The 25,130-nt window shown below is 44.7% G+C and overlaps 1 protein-coding gene across 1 annotated transcript; it reads right to left on the bottom strand.

The window, feature by feature from the left end:
* Positions 1-22: 22 nt before the first annotated feature.
* LOC121304836 (tyrosine-protein kinase receptor UFO-like) lies at positions 23-23,514 on the bottom strand. The gene is given in 20 exon segments (XM_041236246.1): positions 23-1,326; positions 1,634-1,770; positions 2,176-2,335; positions 2,809-2,918; positions 3,347-3,468; positions 5,271-5,363; positions 5,935-6,012; positions 6,558-6,630; positions 6,632-6,669; positions 8,869-8,960; positions 9,276-9,408; positions 11,420-11,608; positions 12,919-13,096; positions 15,346-15,461; positions 15,787-15,942; positions 17,997-18,058; positions 19,359-19,381; positions 19,879-20,029; positions 20,780-20,984; positions 23,264-23,514. Coding segments are annotated over 20 exon segments (2,694 nt in total). The 5' UTR covers positions 23,346-23,514; the 3' UTR covers positions 23-830.
* Between the last annotated feature and the right edge of the window lie 1,616 nt (positions 23,515-25,130).

The following is a 25,130-nucleotide window of genomic DNA, read 5'->3' as shown; positions in this document are numbered from 1 at the left end:
CCAGTGTGTCTAGGCAACAAGCTCGGGTGCGTCTTGCTATTAAACTCCTAGTAAAAACAGAGAATGGATCAAACTGCTATGCAATGGGAGTCTTGTTTCAATCCCTGCTACTGGGAGACTGGATAGGGGACTGTACTCATTTTTCAGTGGGATTGTACTGGGGAGCTGCGAGAGTCTGCACTGTGGTTTTTTCCCCTCATGGAAATGCACAGATTCCTACCGACGTTCTCATCGTGTGTCTCGGTGATCGTGAAGGACAGGAGTATTGGTCAGCTGGTCAGTACCAGTATATTGTCAAAACAGTTCTCTCCTGTGCAGCGAAGACATTGAGAAAGACTTCCAGTCAAAACGTTTGTCCTTGACTTTGCTGAGCTTGTTTTTAGAGTCAATGGTCAGTCCCAGATACCTGTCTGTCGTTGAAGTTGCTGGTTTAGTAATCAGTCTCATATTGTCTCAGTTCTCTCCCAGTGACTGTGGAAGGAAAGCAGTGAAGTTACTGGTCTGGTCAGTCCCAGTTCTTTGTCCCCCCAGCGACTGAGAAAAGGGTGGCAGTGAAGACACCGAGAAGGACTTCTCGTGGACACGTCTGTCATTTAATCTACAAAAGTTCTTTTTAGTATTTCAAAAAGCAGAGGACTTCTACTGGTCTAACGATCAGTCCCACATTCCTCGATCAATTCTCTCCCAGCGATTACAAAAGCCGAGAGGTTATGTGTGTGGTGGTCAGTCCCAGTAGATCAGTGCTCCTCAAAGGATAAAGCAGTTGTCGGGTTATCGCACAATCCCCTCCAACACCAGTTCAGGCTCCACAGCTCCCAGCTCAGTGCCCGTCACTGCCATGGGGCTTTGGGTTTGCAGCTGCCTGGTGTGTGGCCTCCCAGCGGAGGTGTGGAAGGAGGTGGCTGGGGGCCCTCCTCTGCCCCTTCCCCCTCCTCTCTCAGCTCCAGGCTCTCCCTAGACTCTGCCCTCAGCATCCTGGTGCTCTCCTGCTGGGCCGGGCACAGCACATACCTCCCCGACCTGTGGTGCACATCAACGGCGGTGACGCAGGAGCCTCCCTTGAGAGGGGGGCCCAGGAGGGAGAAGGGGGGCCCCTTGAGGCAGTCGGAGGGGTCTTGGCCCCCCACGGCCCCCAGCTCCGGGGCCCCGTCCCTCCCCCGGCCCTGAGGCCCCCCCATGGGCTCCTCCATGTTCACGTACAGGATCTCCTCTCCTTCCTGGAGACTGGGGAGCTCCTCCAGGGCTTTCTCGAGCTCGCAGCGCAGCGACTCAAACCTGGGCCGCTCCTTGGGGCTCAGCAGCCAGCAGGAGAACATCAAGGTGTAGCTGCAAGGGCAGATTGAGACATCATTTAAAATGAGATATATATATATGAACATCAATTAGATCTTCTATTTAACATCCTGTAAATCAAAGAAAGTACAAAAAGATTTCGCAAAAAAGTCTACCAGAAACCACAATAGCAGTGCAGTAGTATTTCATGTTAGATTTCGAAATGTCACATCTTTCAATTGTTGTTAGTTTAGTTTTCCCTGTTAAGTATACGGAAAAGCTTTATGAAGCAGCAGTGTAATTCTACAGGGAGATGCTGAGCGTTTGCCCGGAGCTGCAGCTGAAGGGAGAGGTGACCTACATGGAGTCCAGGCAATCTGGCGGCTGCTTCAGTCGGTTCCCTTGCCGTAGGTAGTCGTAGATCTCACTGTTCTCAACGCCTGGGTAGGGGGTCTGACCCCGGGTAGAAATCTCCCACATCGTCACCCCGAACGACCACTGAGAGAGAGGGAGAGCGTGGGAGAGAGGTTGAGAATGTGAAAGAGAGGGAGGGGGAGAGAGACAGGAGGAGGGAGTAGGGAGTATGTGAGAAGAGGGAGAAACGAGAGAAAGGGGGAGGGAGAGAGAGGGAGGAAGAGTGTAAAACTCACGTGTGAGAACAGATAGAAACTAGAGAGAAAAGGAGAGATGAGTTTGGAAGTGACGTGCGAGACAAAACACAGAGAGAGAGAGAGCTGGTGTTTTACAGGCTGTGTGCGACACACAGACAGCTGGGCACCCCTCTACACAGCAGACAGAAGGTAAAGTAGTAAACTGGGTTTTGTTCTTGTCAAAGTCTCGGCTCGCGCCCCCGGATCTCGGGCTGGTTCTACGGGACACCCCCGGAGCCCAGTCCGAACTCACCACGTCGCTCTTGCTCGTATAGACCCGGTCGGCCAGGCTCTCGATGGCAATCCACTTCACCGGCATCTTGGAGATCCGTCCCTGCCGGTAGTAATCCCCATTGTAGATCTTCTTAGAGAGCCCGAAGTCAGCCACGCACACCGTCATGTTCTCATTCAACCTGCAGGGGGAGGCGCTGAGTCAGACAGGAGCCAACACTGCCTTATAAAAAAGTGTCTCACAGTAAAAGCACAGTAGATTACCAAAGCACAGTGAAAGCATGATACAGCATAGACAAGCATTGTAAAGCACAGAGAGGTCTGGTAAAGCATAGGGAAGCATTGTAAAGCACAGAGAGGTCTGGTAAAGCATAGGGAAGCATTGTAAAGCACAGAGAGGTCTGGTAAAGCATAGGGAAGCATTGTAAAGCATAGAGAGGTATGGTAAAGCATATTAAAACAGATGCAGCAATTCTAAACACAAATAATGATTCTTTTTTATTATTTAAATCAAACTCTTGGATGGCTTTCATGACATATTTTTTTGTTTCATATCACCCATTGTTTTTATTGGGGGGGAGCGTGCGTGCGTTTTTGTGTGTGTGTGTGTGTGTGCATGCATGCATGCGTGTGTATATGTGCGCGGGTCACTCACATGCAGTTCCGAGCAGCCAGGTCACGGTGAATAAAGTTCTTGTTGCTCAGATACTCCATCCCTCGAGCGATGTCCGTCATGAACTTCACAAGCATTGGCACAGGCAGGTACTGAGGGGAGAAGGGAGGGAGGACAGCAGCAAAGTCAGACTGACACACACACACACAGCTCTAGTGACCACGCTGCCTCAGATCAGCACAGCAACAGAAATCTCCCTAGAACGTATGAAGCAGGATTTCACACGGGGGTCAGCTTTAACCATGACCCTGGATGAAGCACACTGAACCGCTGCTTGCCTCAGTACAAGACTTCTATAGACAGCCCTCTGTATACAGCATCATCCCAAATAGAATGTCCCCTATATACAGTATGCTACTCACCCCAGATCCTATAGACCGCCCCATATATACTCCCAGCTCCTATATACAGTCTCCTATGGCTTGCTTCCTTAAAACTCCAGTTCCTATTTCCCTTATAACCCAGCCCCTATAGTCAGCCCCCTCTACACCCTGCCCCTATAGCAAGTCCCGATACGCACCACAGGGCTGTCCCCGAGCCGGGAGTAGAGCAGGTAGCTGTGCAGGTCTCCGTGCTTCATGAAGGGCAGGATCACCACCGGGGAGGGGTACCCCTCACTCTCCACACTCTGCAGACACACGCCTGGGGGGAGAGGGATGAGAGAGGGGAGAGAGAGAGGGAGAGGGAGGAGAGGAGAGGGGAGAGGAGAGATGGGATAGAGAGAAGGGTGAGAGATGGGAGAGAAGAGGGGGAGAGAGGGTGATGTGAGAGAGGAGAGGGGGAGGGAGGAGAGGAGAGGGGAGAGAGGTGGAATACAATAATGAGCTTGTATAGCTGGTACTAGAAATAAAACCAAAATGTACCCAGAGCTTAAACAGAACTGAGAGACAGAGACACATAGACAGACAGAGACAGAGACAGACAGTGACACAGACAGAGAGAGAGACAGCGACACAGACAGCAGTTCTGCTTCCTCACAGTCAGTCTAAAAAATATATATCTTTCCTCTCAATAGGAAACACAAAAAAACACACATATAGCTCTACATTTTTTTTTTTTTTTTTTTTTTTTTTTTAAACATATTCTCATTTTGTTGATCATTAATGAACATTTCTGCACTGCGGGTGTTTGCTGAGTGATTGAAAAGGAGGCATTTTGTTTTTTTAATTGAAAGCGATGGTCTCGGAGTCGAATGGGTCACAGTTCAAGTATATTTTCCTCTAGAGGAATTATCACTTTGTGACATCACTACTGTGGCATAAATGGCTTTTTTTCGAATGCCTCAGGATGAAATATAACCTTCATCCATGTATACACACATTTATATATATGTATATAAATATATATATATATATATCAGATATATAATATTATTATATAATATATATATATATATATACACACACACACACACACACACACACACACACACACATACATCACGTGACATGATATTGAATAGCTATAAAAGCCCTTATCGATGCAGTTATGCAATTTTTCAAACAAATTCTGTTAATTCCAATATTTCTGCTTCTTACTAGCAATTTGCAATGATGCAAAAATGTTGTTACATCATCCCCCCCCCCTCCCTATTCTGGGAAGCAGTGATGTAAGAGGGGGGGTTCCACTCTTGGACTTCGTTCCCAGTCTCAATTCCCTATTTCAATTTAACCCAGCTCTGTATTACAAAGAGAAGTCTGTCTGTCTCCTTTATCAGAATTATTACCCTTGACTTTGCTTAGCCATGCCTGTCTGTAGCCTCATCACTACTACAGGTGTTTGTCTGCTCATGACAGAGCATGTAGTGGGTTCTGAAAAATACAGAGCTGCCCACGCGTTGCTACAACTGTTTAAATGACCTGCTGTCGTTTTTCTTTTCACCGTTAAAATCCTGATAACTTTTTACACTTGTGACGTTAAAGTCTGTTTCAGAGCTCTTTTGAAAATGTCTGCTCTAGTGCTCTTGGTTTGAGATCCGTCCTCTAAAATCACTGCAGGAAAAGGGATTTTCTGGCTTTTCTGTTCTGTTCCACATCACGGATCGTTATCGCTAACAATGCAGGCGATAATCCCGACGCTCTCAGTGCTCTAGAGCGGCCATTCTCATGCCTATACATGCTCTAACATGCACAGTTCAACTCTCTAATGAGATTCCTGACAAATTCCACAAGGGACATCTTCAAATTCAGCTTTACCACACTGTGCTGTGCTTTTACCAGGGGGATACCAAAGCAGTCAACTTTGAGAAGGGGCTGGTTCATTATCTTCTCTGTGCTTCACTTTGAGAAGGGGACTGGTTCATTTTCTTCTCTGTGCTTTACTACACTTTGAGAAGGGGCTGGTTCATTATCCTCTCTGTGCTTCACTTTGAGAAGGGGCTAGTTCATTATCTTCTCTGAACACACACTTGGACACACAGCTGTAGAATGAAGGGTCACCCTCACCGATCAGTCTCATGACGTTGCTATGATCAAACTCCTTCATGCAGGCAGCTTCCCGAAGAAAATCCTCCATCTCACTGTGTGTGCAGATAGCTACTGCAGAGAGAGGGACAAAGTGAGACACTAACATCACACACTCACTACTGCAGAGAGAGACAAAGCGAGACACTAACATCACACACTCACTACTGCAGAGAGAGACAAAGCGAGACACTAACATCACACACTCACTACTGCAGAGAGAGACAAAGCGAGACAATAACATCACACACTCACTACTGCAGAGAGAGACAAAGCGAGACAATAACATCACACACTCACTACTGCAGAGAGAGACAAAGCGAGACACTAACATCACACACTCACTACTGCAGAGAGAGACAAAGCGAGACACTAACATCACACACTCACTACTGCAGAGAGAGACAAAGCGAGACACTAACATCACACACTCACTACTGCAGAGAGAGACAAAGTGAGAGACAGCGAGAGAGAGAGACATCACACACCTAATAAACTACACATGGTGCAAGTATATATATATATATATATATATATATATATATATAGGTGATGCTAAACTTTTGGCCACAGCTGTAAAGAGACACAGAGAGACAGAGACACACAGAGAGACAGAGACACTACAGCAGTGCTGATGCTTCCTCACTTTTCATGGTCTTCACGGCAACTTTGAGGACGTAGTCCTCCTGACTGAGCTGCCCTTCCATCACAGAGCCAAACTCTCCTAAAAAAAGAACGACAGAAACTATGAACACACTCTTGAAACAAGGGCGAGGGAGGGAGCGTGCAGTACCTTCTCCCAGAGTCTCTGCTGGTGTGAGTTTCAGAGGGAGGGAGGGAGCGTGCAGTACCTTCTCCCAGAGTCTCTGCTGGTGTGAGTTTCAGAGGGAGGGAGGGAGCATGCAGTACCTTCTCCCAGAGTCTCTGCTGGTGTGAGTTTCAGAGGGAGGGAGGGAGCGTGCAGTACCTTCTCCCAGAGTCTCTGCTGGTGTGAGTTTCAGAGGGAGGGAGGGAGCGTGCAGTACCTTCTCCCAGAGTCTCTGCTGGGTGGGTACTTGTGAAGAGAGGGAGGGAGGGAGCGAGTTGCAAGTACCTTGGAGGGGAGGGATGGGATGGAGAGTGTCACATACTTACTCCAGAGTCTCTGCTGTGTGTGAGGTTTCAGAGAGAGGGAGGGAGTCTGAGGAGACGGGAGAGTTGCAGTACATTCTCAAGAGTCTCTGTGGTGAGTTTCAGGAGGGAGGGAGGGACGGAGGGAGCGTGCAGTACCTTCTCCCAGAGTCTCTGCTGGTGTGAGTTTCAGAGGGATGGAGGGAGGGAGGGATGGAGGGAGCGTGCAGTACCTTCTCTTTGAGGTCATCGCTGATGCCCAGAGTGTTCACTGCAGCAGCCAGGACGAGACAGGGAGGAGAACACAGTGTTAGCACTGAATACACTGTCACATTACAAAGAGCTGGGTTTTTACTGTGGGAAACTTTTACAAGGGTTAGTACTGAAAATGTTCCCAATGGAAATGTTACAATATACGAAATGGTCTGGGGACGAAGGACACAAGGTGGTTTTAGTTTACAAGGTACCAGACCTCTCTGTGCTTTACAATGTTTCCCTATGCTTTACCAGACCTCTCTGTGCTTTACAATGCTTCCATATGCTTTACCAGACCTCTCTGTGCTTTACAATGTTTCCCTATGCTTTACCAGACCTCTCTGTGCTTTACAATGCTTCCCTATGCTTTACCAGACAATCCATTTCCTAGTTTTAAAAGCTGATCAGAAGCGAATTTTCCACTTCTCTGTAGAGAGGCTGTAAACTGACAGCGAAATCAGTGAAAATTCAAAAAAAAAAAAAAAAAAAAAAAAATAGAATAATTTTAAAAAGTCTAAAACATTTAAAATCCAGCTGAATTGTCATTGCCTGTGTGATTGGAGCAGTTGAATTGTCATTGCCTGTGTGATTGGAGCAGTTGAATTGTCATTGCCTGTGTGATTGGAGCAGTTGAATTGTCATTGCCTGTGTGATTGGAGCAGTTGAATTGTCATTGCCTGTGTGATTGGAGCAGTTGAATTGTCATTGCCTGTGTGATTGGAGCAGTTGAATTGTCATTGCCTGTGTGATTGGAGCAGTTGAATTGTCATTGCCTGTGTGATTGGAGCAGTTGAATTGTCATTGCCTGTGTGATTGGAGCAGTTGAATTGTCATTGCCTGTGTGATTGGAGCAGTTGAATTGTCATTGCCTGTGTACTTGGATCTGCACCAGCATTGCTGAGCCTCAAACCCTCTCATTATTTCTTTTCCTCCAGCTGAGTGACATCAGCAGGAACGCAGACCTCTCTTAAATCTGAGTCGCATTTTCCACAGAGCCACGGCCAACAAAAACAAAGAAAAACTCAGCTCAGCTGCAGTGAAAGAGAGAGAGATAAGAGAGATGGGGAGAGAAGAGGATAGAGGGAAAAGGAGAGAGGGAAGAGAGATAAGGAGAGGAGAGAGATGGGAGAGGAGAGAAGGGAGAGAGGGAACAGGGATGGGGAGAGAAGAAACAGATAGGAGAGGGAAGAGAGAAGGGAGAGAGAAACAAGAAGAGGGAAGGAAGGAGAGCAAGAAAACCTCACCCTTTACAGTTCCACACTGAGGGGTAGATGTTCCTGCTGCTGACCCCATGAAACTCACAAGCACCCAACAGAAATACAGACTCGGCATCTCACCACAGGCTCTAGAGGTTGCAGTACTACACGATAGCCTCCAGAGGGAGACAGTAACGCATGTAGCCGTCTGGAGGGATCCGAGTGTTTCCAGCTGTAGGAGTTCATTCTGGAACAGCGTTCTCCGAGTGGGGGTGTGTGTGTTTCTAAAAATCTGATACGGCATTGTGTCTGCCTCCATAATAACCCTATGACCTTACTTTCTTAGAAAATTTACTTAGTAAAAAAAAAAAAAAAAAGATCTTCCAACAAAAACATGCTATCCCTCTTCCCTCATAATGCCTGGTAATGTTTTATTTCCAAACCAACCACTGCATGAAACTAAAAGCAACAAAGCCTCTCTCCATCTAATGAGTTGTAATTAACATGCAGGATTGTTACAGCTTGTCTGTAAAGGGGGGGGGGTATGGGTGACCTGCCAGAATCCTTGTGATGTGCAAACGGGGGGGGTGGGTCTCAATGTGGGTCGGCATGGCAACCCTCGTCTTAAAGCAGTGTGAATGAAGAGTCTATCCATTCAGCTGGTTTGGAACCAAGCTAAAAACGTAACGGAGTTCAAATCAAGCCTTCATACAAATAAATAAATAAATAAATAAATAAATAAATAAATAAATAATCATTTTTAAAAAATGTACAGCCTGTATCGCCGACAGTAATAATGACTGTCTGACTGTACACAATTACAATGCAAGACTTTTTTTCAGTTATATATAAAAATAATACACAATTGTATCAGAAAACACGGTCCGGTTTAGGTTTGCTCTTCCGGTTATATCGTGCAAAACGAGGTATCCCTGCGAAGATGTACTGGGGTTCCCCCTAGTGACAGCACAGAGAAGTGCGCGGAGGCAAGTCTGGACCGCTCTGCCAGCGGTACTCACGCGTGGCTTCTGTGGTTCTGCGGCTGTAGGAACGCCGCGCTCGGTAGCGCACCACCAGCTCCCCTCTCTCCGTCATCGGCTCGAACGCTTCCCTGAGAACAGAGACGGGACACAGGGAGTCAGGAGACAGTCTTAGGACAGTTTAATTCATGAAGGACGTGGTCAATTCAAATCACTTCTACATGCAATGCAATTCTATTCAATTCAGGTAATTTCTACATGCAATGTAATTCATTCAAATAATTTCTATATGCAATGTAATTCAATTCAATTAATTCGAATTATTTCTATATGCAATGTAATTCATCACATCTCTCTGTGCTTTACAATGCTTTCACTGCATCACACCGAGCTGTTACTGTGGTTGATGTTTACGAGGGGTGCAGGGTCTGGATTTTAGGACTCACTTGTATTGCGCCTCTTTCTTGTGGAGTCGGGCAATGTACACGGCGACCATGACCGTGCAGGCGATCGCCACGGAAACAGCCATGACAACGTACCACCAGTGCCAGGAGAACTCACCCGGGGATACTGGCAACCCTGTGACATGAGAGAGTGATAGAGAGAGTGTGAGAGAGAGGAGGAAGGGATTGAAGTACAAGAGAGAATGATAGAAGTTATGAGATTGAAAGAAATATTAGATAGAGATAGACAGACAGACACATGTCATAGACAGACAGACAGAGATAGACACACACACACAACCTTGGCCAAACATTTCACATCACCTAGAATTATAGGATTTAAAAAAAAAAAAAAACTGCATGAGCATAATTTAGATCTTTTATTTAACATTGTGTAACCAAAGAAACGTACAAAATGATAACGTCCTTCGGAGGACTTCGGGAATCGTCACGTCATGCAGCAAAGTACATGTCCTGTCAGATTTCGAAATGTCACCTTTTATAATTGTCAGTTTTTTGTTAAGTAACTGGAAAACTCCAAAGCAGTGTGCAATTCAGTATGTTAACGTGACATCAATCAGCAGTTTTCTTTCGACTTCATGAAGCAAAATGAGTTCATTCTATAGAGGGATGATAAGATTATGACCACAGCTGTACATATATTATATATATATATATATATATATATTTACACACACAAATAAATAAGTAAAGACACTATATATAGATGAAAAGTAGGCAACTGTATTTAGTTTTTTCCCTTTCAAGCTTTTGGCTTCAGTAAAACTTCAAAGAATGTATTCACCATCTTGTAAACATCAGCTAAACTCAGTTTACAAGCAGGCAAACATCATTACAGAGCACTCGACAAAATAATGACTCAGAAAAACAGATTCACAGAAAGAGATCCTGCACCTCATTACAGAGTCGGCCCAGTCAGAGAGAGAGAGAAGGGGAGAGAGAGAGAGAGAGAGAGAGAGAGGGGAGAGAGCGAGAGAAAGGGGAGAGAGCGAGAGAGCTTGAATTAGCAACTGAAACCCCTTTATCATGTCTCTGTGTGTCTGTGTGTTCTGTTATGTCAGTGTGTGTGTGTTCTTATATCTCTATGTGTGTGGGCAGATTTATACCTATCTTATGAGGATACAGGAGTCCCTTAACACATTAAACAGTCTATTATTTTTTTAAAACAAATTAAAACAGTGGCCAAATTTGTTTGTTGTCGACTTTCACCCTGGAGTTAGGCATAGTAATTAAAAAATATAGTGAGAGTCAACGCAAAGTCCCCACAAACACTATACCCAAACGTACGTATGAGTGACTTTAGTGCTGCAGGTTCATTTATAAAAAGATGTTTCAGAAACCTCGATTCTCCCTCGCTGATGTGTTTCATAATGCCAGCTTATTGTGCTGCTGAACTGCAGAAGTGAAGCAGCACAGAAACATAGTAGTGACCTGGTTATACTTTGTAGTGAAGAGCCATCATCTATCTATAGAAAGAAAGAAAGAAAGAAAGAAAGGAGGGAGGCTTAGGGGGCTCTTACCGCCAGACTGTAGCTCCCCCATCTCTGCTTGAACAAAAAAAGAGAGAGAGAACAGTTGTCTGTGATTTCATTGTCTGACGCCTGGTCGCTTTTATTACAGGAAGCTTGTACGAGGGTGACGGTATTCGACCATTTTTTCAGTCTCTCCGAATGGCGCCCACTCACATGGCTGGAGGGAGGAGGAGGCCCTGGCGGTGGGTGCCCAGTGCCCTCCTGCGGACTCCCGCCCACGGGGTCCGCACACACCCGCACAGAGAGGCCTCCCTCGTGTGGGGAGAGGGCGTGTCTCTCCGGGAAGGCCCTTCACCAGCCGCGCCCCTGTCATCTCAGTGAGGCGTTAGCAAATGGTACACAGTAGGAGTTAGAGGCAGTCGGGAAAGTGAGAGAGGGAGAGAGAGAGCGTGCGAGAGGAGTGACTCTACCGGAGACCCCAGATGAGGAGCTATCTCTAAGAGAGGAGTGAGGGGGAGAGAGAGAGAAAGGAGGAGGAGAGAGAGCGAGAGAGAGAGGAATGAGGAGTAGAGAGTGAGAGGATTGAGGGAGAGAGGGAGATGGCAGAGGAGAAGGGAGAGCGAGAGGGAGAGAGGCGCTCTCACAGTCAGCAACTCACCTCTCCTGGTTCCTGGCTCCAATAGGCCAGCCGATATCCTCTCAGAATTCCGTTCAACCGGCCCACTGGCTCCTCCCACTTCACCAGAGCGAGGCTGCCGTTGAACTCCACGCTGACATTGGCGGGAGCGAAACTCGGGCATACTTGGGTGCGACTGTAACCGCCCTCGCTTGAGCGTGAACAAACTTAACATGAGCGAGCACGAGAGAGAGAGAGAGAGAGAGAGAGAGAGAGACACGAAGGCTCAGTTGAAAGAATTTGAATACTGAGCTTGTGTCGCGATGCGCACTAATCTGCAGGAATCTTTGTACATTTCACAAACAGATTGAGATTTCCGTCAGAAGGGAGTGCAAAAGCGGACAACGTTTTCGCTGGTAGAAATGAAAGATAATACCCCCCCCCCCCCCCCCCCCCCCCCCCCCCTTCTCTTTCTCGTGTGTTCCAGCTAGCGACGATGACATCAGGAAGTGTTTGGGCTTCAACTGTTTCCACATGCGTCTGATCCAACGAACCTCGCCCCTTCATCTCCACTCAAGCAAACCCTCTTCTGATTATTCCAACAGAGAGAGAGAGAGAGAGAGAGAGAGAGAGAGAGAGAGATAGAGAGAGAGAGAGAGACCTTCTGCCTTAGAGGAGTTTCAAGTCGTCTGGACCGGTTAAACAGACGAGGTTCTGTTCACCAGACGCCCCGAGAAAACTGTCCAAGTCAAGTGCGCTTTACACTAGGAGGACCGTAGCGATATTCCTTGGCAATCCCCAACCCCACCCCCCCCCCCACACCCCCCCCCCAGCCATACACGCATACACGGGTATCCGCTTGGAAAAAACTTGAGAACTCTGGCTAGGATCTGGGAATATAAAATACATATATATTAAATTTGAAGCTCCCCTGAGTTCCCGTTCCCACAGAGAGCTTGCGTATTTGTCTGCTTGTTTATTTGGAGAGGGCTGGGGGATTGGAAAGACAGTCTAACTGAGTCAGGGGGCAGGAGGCAGTTAAACTGAGGCTTTTATCAAAGGAACACATAACATTCAGGGTAGATTCTTTTTTTTGTTGTTTTTCTTCAAATGTATTTCTAACATGTATTTGTAATAGGAGTAACCCGACACTAAGAAACCGAGATTCAGGATGAATGAAGAATCGACTTGTATTGGATCGGCACGGAGCTCAGATCCGGCATCTTTTTGTCTAACAGGCGAGAATTGAACATATTTCTTTATACAATAAAAAAAAAAAAAGAGTCTTTCTTCTTCCATGAACTGAACGACGAAAACTTACTGAAAACTATATATTTTAGGATGCAATGTCTGCAAGTTAGAAAATGACTGGGGTATTTTTGCACCCCAAAAGCAGATCAGACGTCCTGCTGCTGTTCAAACCTTAGCTTCCAACATGGCGAGGCAAAGTTCAACATGCAACTAGAGGGCAAATTATCAGCTAGAGGGCAAATTCTCTCTGCATTTTATTTCTTCCAAACGTGCAGAAAAGACACACCTCCTTCCAGCGTTGCCATGGTCACCCAGTCTGTCCAATCCGAGACCCCCTCGCTGCTGAGGCAGGACAGACGGACGCGGTACTCCGTGAACGGAACCAGGCCCGGGATCACGTGACGCGGGGGCGGGGCCTTGATGTTCTGATTGTAGATCACGTGACCTGCCGATAGCTCGGAGGCCTGTGGCAGGAGAAAAAGAGGAAGGGGGCTGTGAGCATTTGAACAGAGTGTCTTCTGGATCACAGCCAGCCCTCATCTCCCAGCAAAGCAGAAAAAATAAAAAGACAGTGTTGTTTCACTTCTGTTTTTGGTTCGTGAGTCACGTTTTCCAGAGGTGGAAGTCAGAGTTAGCAATGAATAACAGCACATGCAGAATGAATCTTTAACAGCATGACTTCTCAGCCAGACTTTAACTCTCACTTGTCTCTCAGCAGCATTGTGTGAATCAAAGTGTCCAAACTACAAGTGGGGAGATTGTTGCAGGGGGGTCAGGTTATTGGTTACACCCTGGTGTACATAGGTCTATGAAAACGCTATACAAAGTGAGTCTAATCTACAAAAATATAAAGAGATTAGTTTAGATGTGACATTTCAGGAACAAGTAACCCTTTAAGACACCAGGGATGGTAAAGAGACTCCTGTTGAAACGGACAAACAGTAAAAAATTCTGACTCTGTGTGTGTGTGTGTGTGTGTGTGTGTGTGTGTGTGGTGTGTGTGTGTGTGTGTGTGTGTGCCCATTGTGTCCTATGTGGACCTATAGAGGTGTGATCCCCAATAACCAAGCTTTGTTAAGAGAGAGGAGAGGAGAGAGAGAGGAGAGAGACAGTGGAAAAATATCAATCAGTTTTGGACAGAGGTATGGGGTTCAAGCATTTAACAACACAGTTTCAAACACACACACAGAAAAAATCGTTGTTCATCTAAAACCCACCGGAAATTAGAGGAAAAATCTTTTGTAGCAAAAGTTTTGGTTTTGTGGAGGAGGAAAAAAAAGAAGAAAGATACTTTCAATGCTTCCCTGTGCTTTACCCGACCTCTCTGTGCTTTACAATGCTTCCCTATGCTTTACCAGACCTCTCTGTGCTTTACAATGCTTCCCTATGCTTTACCAGACCTCTCTGTGCTTTACAATGCTTCCCTATGCTTTACCAGACCTCTGTGCTTTACAATGCTTCCCTATGCTTTACTAGACCTCTCTGTGCTTTACAATGCTTCCCTATGCTTTACCAGACCTCTCTGTGCTTTACAATGCTTGCCTATTCTTTACAATGATTTCATTGAGCTTCAACACGCTTTGCTGTGCTTATACTGTGGTAGACTTGTGTAAGGAGAGGTGACTGCAGCGTGCCTGAAAGTTTAGAAGCACAGTGACTCACGACCTTCAGGAAACAAAGACGTCCCATAACACTGACCAGAGCAGCGCGACTCACAAATCTGGCATTTTGTTTTTCATAAGAAACCGAACAGAGAGAACAGAGATGTTTGATGAATGAGATCATGATGCATGAAGGGCTGGGTGTTCAGTACCAAAGGGATTGCTCATTTCCGAGGTAAAACGCTTTTAAAACCCCTTGTAAAAGTTCCCAACAGTAAAAGCACATCAAAGTGTAACACAGCACAGGGAAGCAATGTAAAGCACAGAGAGGTCTGGTAAAGCATAGGCAAGCATTGTAAAGCACAGAGAGGTCTGGTAAAGCATAGGGAAGCATTGTAAAGCACAGAGAGGTCTGGTAAAGCATAGGGAAGCATTGTAAAGCACAGAGAGGTCTGGTAAAGCATAGGGAAGCATTGTAAAGCACAGAGAGGTCTGGTAAAGAATAGGGAGGCATTGTAAAGCACAGAGAGGTCTGGTAAAGCATAGGGAAGCATTGTAAAGAGAAAAAATGCAAGTAGTATTTTTTGAGTAGATGATTTTTGCAGATATTATGCAAGGACTTTTATTTAAAAAATATTCTCCAAATTTTTTTTTTTTTTTTTAAATGACAGTTTTTTTTTTTTTTAACCTTTCAAAAAAAAAAAAAAGCATTTTGCAGCAGTGAATTAGAATAGCAGGCAGGCTTGTGAAGGGTTAAACCCGAGGCCCAGCTTCCCCATAGGAAGACACCACTCGAAACACCAAGGTGTGCTACTCCAGACCATCTATCCTCTCCGTTCCTATTTTTTGCTCTACAGACTGGGAGACGTACTGGAGAGTGCTTGAGGAAAAAACCAGAGGAACAGAGAAACAGAAAGAAATGGAGAAACAGAGCCAGAGAAAGAGAGAGCGAAAAAGATAGAGAACGAGAGAAAGAGAAACAGAGAGAGAACGAGGGATTCATAAGGGATGGAGGGAGAAAGAGAAACAGACACACACACACACACACACACACAGAGGCCGGTCGCTGTTGTGCCCCGCTACACTGAGAGCTGTGCTGAAGGATGCCCTACCTGTATGGAGTACACAGTAATGGGGTACACCCCTCCGAATCCAGGCTCCCACGAGATCTCCAGTGACTGGTTGGTTCTTGAGTGTAGCTTGAGTTTCTGAGGTTTGTCTGGGATAACTTCCAGACATAAAAAATAAGAACAATCAAAAACACACGCAAATTTCAGGTTTTACCCTGTGCTCATCCCACGGTTATACTCTGCATTTACTATAGGTTACCCTGGTCTACCATGTATATTAATATACTTTACCAGACCCCTCTGTGCTTTACAATGCTTTACCAGACCTCTCTATGCTTTACAATGCTTCCCAAAGCTTTATTACACTTTGCTGTACTTTTACAGAGACACCTTCATAAGGGTAAGATTGCCTTTCCTTCCCTGTGTGCCCCTTGAATTCTGGGGAGCCCCTAGCTTGGCAGAGCAAGAAGTTAGGGACCCTACCTGTGACTGTGCCCGTCGTGGACGTAGCCACCCCTTTCCTGTTGTGAGCTTCACACGAGAACGAACTGCTCCTGTTGAGCCCTGTCAGACAGGCAGACAGACAGACAACAGGACAGGACGAAAGACAGCAAGTCACTCTCTCAATATTAAAGCAGTCTTCAGTTCAGTTCAGGAACCCTGTTCACAAAACCCTAAGGACTGTTTTTTAAGAACTGCTTTATTAAAGAATGTGAATTCATGGAGTTTCTTTTGTGTTTCTATTGGAGACTTTGAGAAAGATTTCCAGTGGAAAAGCCTATCACTGAATATATGACGTTTGTTTTAAGTATGTTTAAATAACACAACGGAAACTGAAACCACAGAAGTTCCTCTAACTGAACAAGTGCTGTTACTGTTTAAGTTCAATATTTTTTTTTGAAAAGAAACCCAGCTTTTCTTTCTTCCTGAAGTTTGGAATTGAAAGCAGATGGCTCAGGATGCAAGCCTGCTGACGAAGGGGACAGGATGTTATTTTTTTTAAAGCTGAATCTAACCCTTAGTCCTCCTTTTTAGAATCCTTATTCATAAGGATTTGTATTGTTTATTTACAGGCGCTGAAGGGGGAGGGTGGGGGGTACTGTACTGTACACACATGCTTATGAAATATCACAAACTTTTGCAAAACTTTTGGGCATTATAAAAGGAAGGTGGGTTTTTTTGTTTTCCTGTAAAAGCTCTTGAATAATAAAACTTTAAACCCTCTCTAAAACACACACACTACTATAGTATATCATATATATATATAGTGCCACCGAGATATATATAATATAGTTATATAAATTAACAAATCTGACTGCTTGATTTCAGTAACAACAAAAGCATCATCCTTTATCAAAAACCGTCCTCCAATTAAAAATCTTTTAAAAAAAAGTATTAATTTCAAGAGTTCTGATTCACAGTGATGTTTTTGCCAGTTACTGTAACATTTAAATTATTATGATTATTTTATACATCCCGACATTATGTATGAATATAGATATGATTATATTGTTTTGATGAGTATTATTTTGTCCTTCATTAATAATGTTTAATACAGCCCGCCCTCTGAAATGTCTTTATAATATACAGCATTAGACCCTGATATTGATGAGACCCAGCCCTCTGAAATGTCTTTATAATATACAGCACTAGACCATGATATTGATGAGATCCAGCCCTCTGAAATGTCTTTATAATATACAGCACTAGACACTGATATTGATGAGATCCAGCCCTCTGAAATGTCTTTATAATATACAGCACTAGACCCTGATATTGATGAGATCCAGCCCTCTGAAATGTCTTTATAATATACAGCACTAGACCCTGATATTGATGAGACACAGCCCTCTGAAATGTCTTTATAATATACAGCACTAGACCCTGATATTGATGAGATCCAGCCCTCTGAAATGTCTTTATAATACACAGCACTAGACCCTGATATTGATGAGATCCAGCCCTCTGAAATGATGAAGACTATACACTAATTGGTCTGGACTCGAGATAATTAGAGTTCCTGTGATCTGGGGACTATAACTACTCTCGAGTCACGAGACTTTACATGTTTAATATTATATGATCAGTGAATCTGCGGACCTATAACTATCTTGGTCGGGAGACTTTATCATATTAGACCATGATATTGATGAGATCCAGCCCTCTGAAATGTCTTTATAATATACAGCACCAGACCCTGATATCGATGAGATCCAGCCCTCTGAAATGTCTTTGTAATATACAGCACTAAACCCTGAGATTGATGAGACACAGCCCTCTGAAATGTCTTTATAATATACAGCACTAGACCTGGATATTGATGAGATCCAGTTGAGATCCTCTCTTATATGGCCGATTGATCTGAATATAGAGCTACAGGTCCCGAAGATCACTGATATGTCGATTTCTAGACCATACTGAGGCCCGGGAGACTGATCACCGCATTTATAATAATACTTCGTCAATCTGGATGTTAACTTACTATTCCCCCTGTGAGATCCATGCCCTATATGTCGTGCTTGGACTACCTACTCAGACAGTGTCGGGAGAATTTAGCAAGTATAAATGTGGTAGAGCTATGAACTCAGTGGACTATGGATCTTTTGATGAGGCCACAGTCCCTCTGAATGTCTTTCTCCCGATCTCTATAACTGATGGAATGGGCGTCTTACAGATTGGAGGACTGTCGTTACCTCTCCTGAGTGAGAGCGCGTTTGAGGTCACCCTGTCAGGGCGAGTCCGCAGGGTCACACAACTGTTTCGGAGAATGTGCGGGCTGTGGGGGTGGTTGGGGGGCCCCCCGGGGAGACAGCCAGCGCCAGATCAGTTTCACATGGCTCCGACAGTGGCTGTGTCGACGCTCGGCAGTCCAATGAGTGATAGGTGTTTGTTCACCAGCCACCACTGGAAATCAGGTGGCTCTCGGATAGCCCTGGGCACCCTAGATTTGGGAAGAATCCAGCCCTATGTCTGTCGCGCTTTCAAGTTTGCTATCTGCGCCATTCGATATGACCCCGTTCTGGGAGATCAGCCCCCCATCTGTGAGAGTCCAGCCCTCTGAAATGTCTGTGTAATATACAGCACGTATGACCCTGATATTGATGAGATCCATCCCTCTGAAATGTCTTTATAATATACAGCACTAGACCCTGATATTGATGAGATCCAGCCCTCTGAAATGTCTTTATAATATACAGCACTAGACCCTGATATTGATGAGATCCAGCCCTCTGAAATGTCTTTATAATATACAGCACTAGACCCTGATATTGATGAGACACAGCCCTCTGAAATGTCTTTATAATATACAGCACTAGACCCTGATATTGATGAGACCCAGCCCTCTGAAATGTCTTTATAATATACAGCACTAGACCCTGATATTGATGAGATCCAGCCCTCTGAAATGTCTTTATAATATACAGCACTAGACCCTGATATTGATGAGACACAGCCCTCTGAAATGTCTTTATAATATACAGCACTAGACCCTGATATTGATGAGATCCAGCCCTCTGAAATGTCTTTATAATATACAGCACTAGACCCTGATATTGATGAGACACAGCCCTCTTTATAATACACAGCACTAGACCATGATATTGATGAGACACAGCACCTCTGAAAAGTCTTTATAATATACAGCACTAGACCCTGATATTGATGAGATCCAGCCCTCTGAAATGTCTTTATAATATACAGCAGTAGACCCTGATATTGATGAGATCCAGCCCTCTGAAATGTCTTTATAATATACAGCACTAGACCCTGATATTGATGAGACCCAGCCCTCTGAAATGTCTTTATAATATACAGCAGTAGACCCTGATATTGATGAGATCCAGCCCTGTGAAATGTCTTTATAATATACAGCACTAGACCCTGATTATATACACTCTAAACCACAGCAAGAAGTATAGCCAAGCTAGTTATTTGTCGTGCCTTCATCACTGCAGCACACTTTTATAAAGGAGACTGCAACTGAGAATTTCTAAGAATGCTTTTCCAAAACTTCCGCCAGGACTTTTTTTCCCTGACCGGACCCCTATTCCCACTGCTTCTCTGTGCCGCGGGCAGACTAAACAGAACAGCCCAATGAGAGGGGCGCTGTTCACCTCTTCATCTGCAGCCAGTCACTTCCCTATATGGAATACTGCAGCACAACACTTCCATACTGAGGGCTTGCGGAACTACACTGTTTTAAGGTAAATGGGAGTCTGTTGCACACATGGAGGCAACTGTAATCCTTTAAACAGAGAGGATAGTTCGGAGCCTTATAAAAAAGTGACCCCTGTATTTTTGCAGTTCTCCCACTGTATGTTTATCATAGTTTACCCTGGTTTGCTGTGTTACTATAAATGCTTTACCAGACCTCTCTGTGCTTTACAATGCTTCCCTATGCTTTACCAGACCTCTCTGTGCTTTACAATGCTTCCCTATGCTTTACCAGACCTCTCTGTGCTTTACAATGCTTTCACTGTGCTTTATTACACTTTGCTGTGCTTTTAAAAGGGGAATCTTTTAGAGCAATTGCCACTGGCCTTCATGTCTCTGATAACATTTAAATATTTAAACCCAATTCTTGGGTGTCTGAATCACAGGAGAGTCCTGCTGGGGGTCCCTACCTTCCAGCTCCAGGTAGCCCTCTTCAGAGAGGAGCTCTCCCTCCTCCTCTGTCAGGGCACAGCGGTACCCCCCCATGTCAGACAGTTGGACAGATGAGATCCTGGGAAGGAGAGGAAAGCAATGAACAACAACAAGAGAACAAACTTTCCTATGCACAGCACAGTGTAATAAAACACAGTGAAAGCATGGTAAAGCATAGGGAAGCATGGTAAAGCACAGAGATGTCTGGTAAAGCATAGGGAAGCATTGTAAAGCACAGAGAGGTCTGGCAATGCATAGGGAAGCATTGTAAAGCACAGAGAGGTCTGGTAAAGCATAGGGAAGCATTGTAAAGCACAGAGAGGTCTGGTAAAGCATAGGGAAGCATTGTAAAGCACAGAGAGGTCTGGTAAAGCACATTGTAAAGCACAGAGACGTCTGGTAAAGCATAGGGAAGCATTGTAAAGCACAGAGAGGTCTGGTAATGAAAGGGCAAGCATTGTAAAACATAGAGAGGCCTGGTAAAGTATAGGGAATAATTGTAAAGCACAGAAAGGTATGGTAAAGCATAGCGAAGCATTGTAAAGCACAGAGAGGTGTGGTAAAGCATAGGGAAGCATTGTAAAGCACAGAGAGGTCTGGTAAAGCATAGGGAAGCATTGTAAAGCACAGAGAGGTCTGGTAAAGCATAGGGAAGCATTGTAAAGCACAGAGAGGTCTGGTAAAGCATACGGAAGCATTGTAAAAACATACTGAACTTGTTTGCCAAACACTTCTTGTTGAAAAACGTGGTTCTTTGTCTCACATTCTCGGTCGAAACTTCAAGAGCTCGCTGAACTGGACAGATTTCTCTTTTCGGGGCTGGCAGCACCGCAGCTCGCTGACTGACATTATCTTCTCCTCCTCCTCCCCCAGGTGCAGGGTCAACTGGTTGGTGTCGGACATTTCCAGGGGCTCCCCGTCTCTCGTCCAGATGATCTCTGGGGGCTCCCCGAAACCCCGGATCCCGCAGCGCAGTCTCACGGGCTTCCCCAGAGACGAGGTCACATTCCCAGGGCTCTCCACGAACTGCCAGCCTGCGGGACACCAACCGAGGGGGGCTCCTTAACACAGCCGATAGGCACTGACCTCAACAAACTCATTTTTTAATTGTTTACGTTTCCTCCCGTCGTCAAATATCAGTACTTTTGTACAGTTTTTAGCTCCTCGCCATGGGAGAAGGGAGCAGAACTCTCCCACACTCCCCCTCTCACAGCGAGGGGTGGGGCACGGAGGGAGAGGGCTGCATTTCTGAAATGACTGCTCTGTTTCTCACGCTGTGGCCCCCAGCTAACCCATCCTAGCCCCCTTTTTTGATGTCAAATCCATACTGAAAGGGTAGGGCTTCAAATCCCATTCAACGTCTTTCTTTATTGAGTTTTGATTGTTTCACTGCTGGCTGGCTGGATGAACTTGCTTTTTTACTGACAAAAACAAATAGTCTGATTTTTAATTCGTTGGATTCACTGTTTCTTAGTTTCAGTGGAAACCTTTGTAACCAAGTCTGTTCTGTTTTCTTTCAGTCTTTTTAAAAGAGAGCGTTTCCGTTGAGGACACCGAGAAACACTTCTAGTGGAAACGCTTGTCGCTGAATCTATCTCACCTCTTAGGGCCTCCGGGAGTATGGAGTGTTTAACCACGCTGGTGTCTCAATGTCTGTTATTTTTTTTGTAATTAAATATATTAAGGTACTTTTAGCACTTCTAAAGACAATAACACTTTGAAAGAAAATAGCATTTTGAAAGCCTGACGTTATTATTCCCTTGCAAACGGCATTCAGACACACCCTGTGAGATTGTCAACACCAGACTGGAGCAAAAAAGCATGACTCCCCTCCCAGACCCCTATTTTGCTCCGTCTATCGCCCTCTCCCCTTCCCTTCACTCTCTCTCTCTCTCTCTCCTCCCCCCATCCTTTCTCACAGAAGGTTTTTCAATTGTCTGTTATAACTGAAGATACCTTTGTGTGCCGGGACTCGGGGGGGGGGGGGGGGGGGGGGGGGGGGGGTAACCCGCGAAAGGAGAACGAACTTGAAAGCGGGGTCATGAACCAAACACGCAGGCTTTATTATGTTTGAAAATACGAACGGAAACACAGACTATCTCTCTCTCTCTCTCTCGCTCTCTCTCTCAGAAAGCGCCCAGACTGATCAACTCAATACACTTTCTTTGAGAAAGAATGTCAGCAGATCAGAGTTTGTGTTCCCACTGATTTATAACATATTATAATGATTTATTATTATTATTATTATTATTATTATTATTATTATTATTATTATTATTGTATTAGCAGCACAGAGAGGTCTGGTAAAGCATAGGGAAGCACTGTAAAGCACAGAGAGGTCTGGTAAAGCACAGGGAAGCATTGTAAAGCACAGAGAGATCTGGTAAAGCATAGGGAAGCATTGTAAAGCACAGAGAGGTCTGGTAAAGCACAGGGAAGCATTGCAAAGCACAGAGAGGTCTGGTAAAGCATAGCACAGGGAAGCATTGTAAAGCACAGAGAGGCATGGTAAAGCACAGAGAGGTCTGGTAAAGCATAGGCAAGCATTGTAAAGCACAGAGAGGTCTGGTAAAGCATAGGGAAGCATTGTAAAGCACAGAGAGGTCTGGTAAAGCATAGGGAAGCATTGTAAAGCACAGAGAGGTCTGGTAAAGCACAGGGAAGCATTGTAAAGCACAGAGAGGTCTGGTAAAGCATAGGGGAGCAATGCACAGAGAGGTCTGCTAAAGCATTTTCTCTCTAGGAAAAATGAACCCAAACACCACACAATGAACCATAGACTATTCAGAATAATCCAACTCGCTCGTTCTGCTTGTAGGCTACTACAAAGAAAATATAGGTGTTTTTGTTTTTCATTGGTAAAGAAGACACATATTAAATGGACATAATAATAATAATATAAATAATAATAATAATAATAATGAACTGCATTCTCCACTTACTAGAACTACTGCCTTTGCTTAATAATTAAATCAACAATACTTCAAAAGGTTTCAGATTAATGTCTTTTAACACCTAACAGAAGTTCTTGCAACAGAACACTTAATCAATACACAGGAATTATCTCAGAAATGCGGTAACTATAGATTATATATTAACCGCTACATTTACATAAAGCCAATGCGTATTTCCGTGACGGTATTCGCTCGTTTCTCACAAACTTGCAGTAAATTGTCTAGCAGATGCGTCCCGACTAGGCTCGTGTAACTGAGTTGCTTTTTCAAAGAAGGAACGAGATTCAATGTGCATTGCATTCTGCACACTGTGCAGTTTACCGTTCAAACCCCGGTGTTTCCAAACACACAGCGCTTACCTTTTTGGGCGAGAGTTTTTCCCAAAACAAAGGTGCAGGTAAGCAAAACGGTCAGGGCGAGGTATCCCACGTTTCTTCCCATGTTAGATAACTTTTCTTTTTTTTTTTTTTTTTTAATCGTTTTCCAGAATTGAAAACTACGTTCTGTTGTTATTCTTTTTTTATTTATTTATTTGAAGTCGATAAAGAAAACTTAAATCAAAAGTTTATAGTTTTCAAAGACACCTTTTTTCTCAATTTAAAAAAAAAAAAAATATATAATTTTATATTTTTTTAAAAAAAAAGTCGTTTTACTCTTTTTTGGCGGCAGCAAAAAAGCGCGTCGTCTTCAACTTTCTAAAACTTCAATTTTTTTTTTTTCAAAACTGTTTCCAACAGTCTCGCTGTTCTGGTGCAGGGTTGTCTTGTATCCCGTAGCTTCAAGACAACGTACCATCATCCAAATTGGGGGCGGGTGCTGTCCATGGTAGGCGAGGTTTAACCCCGCCACAACCACTCACTCTTTTAAAATGAGTGTTTTTTTTTTTTTTTTTACACACGGGGGTGGCAATTATACCACCCCAAGTGTACTTCCATTCTCTCCCTCCCTCTCGCTATCGCGGAATGCACGGAGTTAATAAGATTATTTAAAGAGACAGGCGCCCAGCACAATTACAATACAATCGCAGCAGTTCAATACCGTTTGTATAAATTTAAAGCAATACTGTCGCTCAAGGTGTGTGTGTGTGTGTGTGTGTGTGTGTGTGTGTGTGGTGTGTGTGTGTGTGTGTGTGTGTGTGTGTGTGTGTGTGTGTGTGTGTGTGTGTGTACCAAAACATCCACCACCACAACCGTGTGTGTGTGTGTGTGTGTGTGTGTGTGTGTGTCCGTCCGTCCGTCCGTCCGTCCAGTGGTTAAAGAAACGGGCTTGTAACCAGGAGGTCCTCTGTTCAAATCTGTTCAAATCCCAGCTTAGCCACTGACTCCCTGTGTGTGACTTCACCTCTTTGTTCTAGTAAAGACTGTTGCTGTATAGATCTGCCACTATTTAAATATGATTAAAGTACAGTGCAGTGTAATAGAGCATAGTGAAAGCGTGGTGAAGGTAAAGCATAGGGAAGCATTGTAAAGCACAGAGAGGTCTGGTAAAGCATAGGGAAGCATTGTAAAGCACAGAGAGGTCTGGTAAAGCATAGGGAAGCATTGTAAAGCACAGAGAGGTCTGGTAAAGCATAGGGAAGCATTGTAAAGCACAGAGAGGTCTGGTAAAGCATAGGGAAGCATTGTAAAGCACAGAGAGGTCTGGTAAAGCATAGGGAAGCATTGTAAAACAAAGCACAGAGAGGTCTGGTAAAGCATAGGGAAGCATTGTAAAGCACAGAGAGGTATGGTAAAGCATAGGGAAGCATTGTAAAGCACAGAGAGGTCTGGTAAAGCATAGGGAAGCATTGTAAAGCACAGAGAGGTCTGGTAAAGCATAGGGAAGCATTGTAAAGCACAGAGAGGTCTGGTAAAGCATAGGGAAGCATTGTAAAGCACAGAGAGGTCTGGTAAAGTATAGGGAAGCATTGTAAAGCACAGAGGGGTCTGGTAAAGCATAGGCCAGTAAATCATAGTAAACAAACCCTTATAAAAGTTTCCCGTTGTGAAAGCCCAGCAAAGTGTATTAGGCAAGCTCTGTAAAGTCCACGATGAATGGAAAACTATATTCAAAAGCATGGTAAACCATGAACCATGGAAAATGCATAGCAGAGGGGTGCAGGGGACTACAAGATGTACTGTAACTTCCCTCAGACATCTCGCTGCACGTAGCGTCACTCTGCCTGGGGTGTCTCTGGGGAGCCCCGGCTGACACAGAGTTTGACAGGCTGTCAGTGAGTTGTGATCA

The sequence above is a fragment of the Polyodon spathula genome, chromosome 40 (assembly GCF_017654505.1).
Source record: "Polyodon spathula isolate WHYD16114869_AA chromosome 40, ASM1765450v1, whole genome shotgun sequence".
Classification (NCBI taxonomy): domain Eukaryota; kingdom Metazoa; phylum Chordata; class Actinopteri; order Acipenseriformes; family Polyodontidae; genus Polyodon; species Polyodon spathula.
Note: the sequence above shows the minus strand (reverse complement) of the source record. Positions and strands in the feature narration are given on the sequence as shown.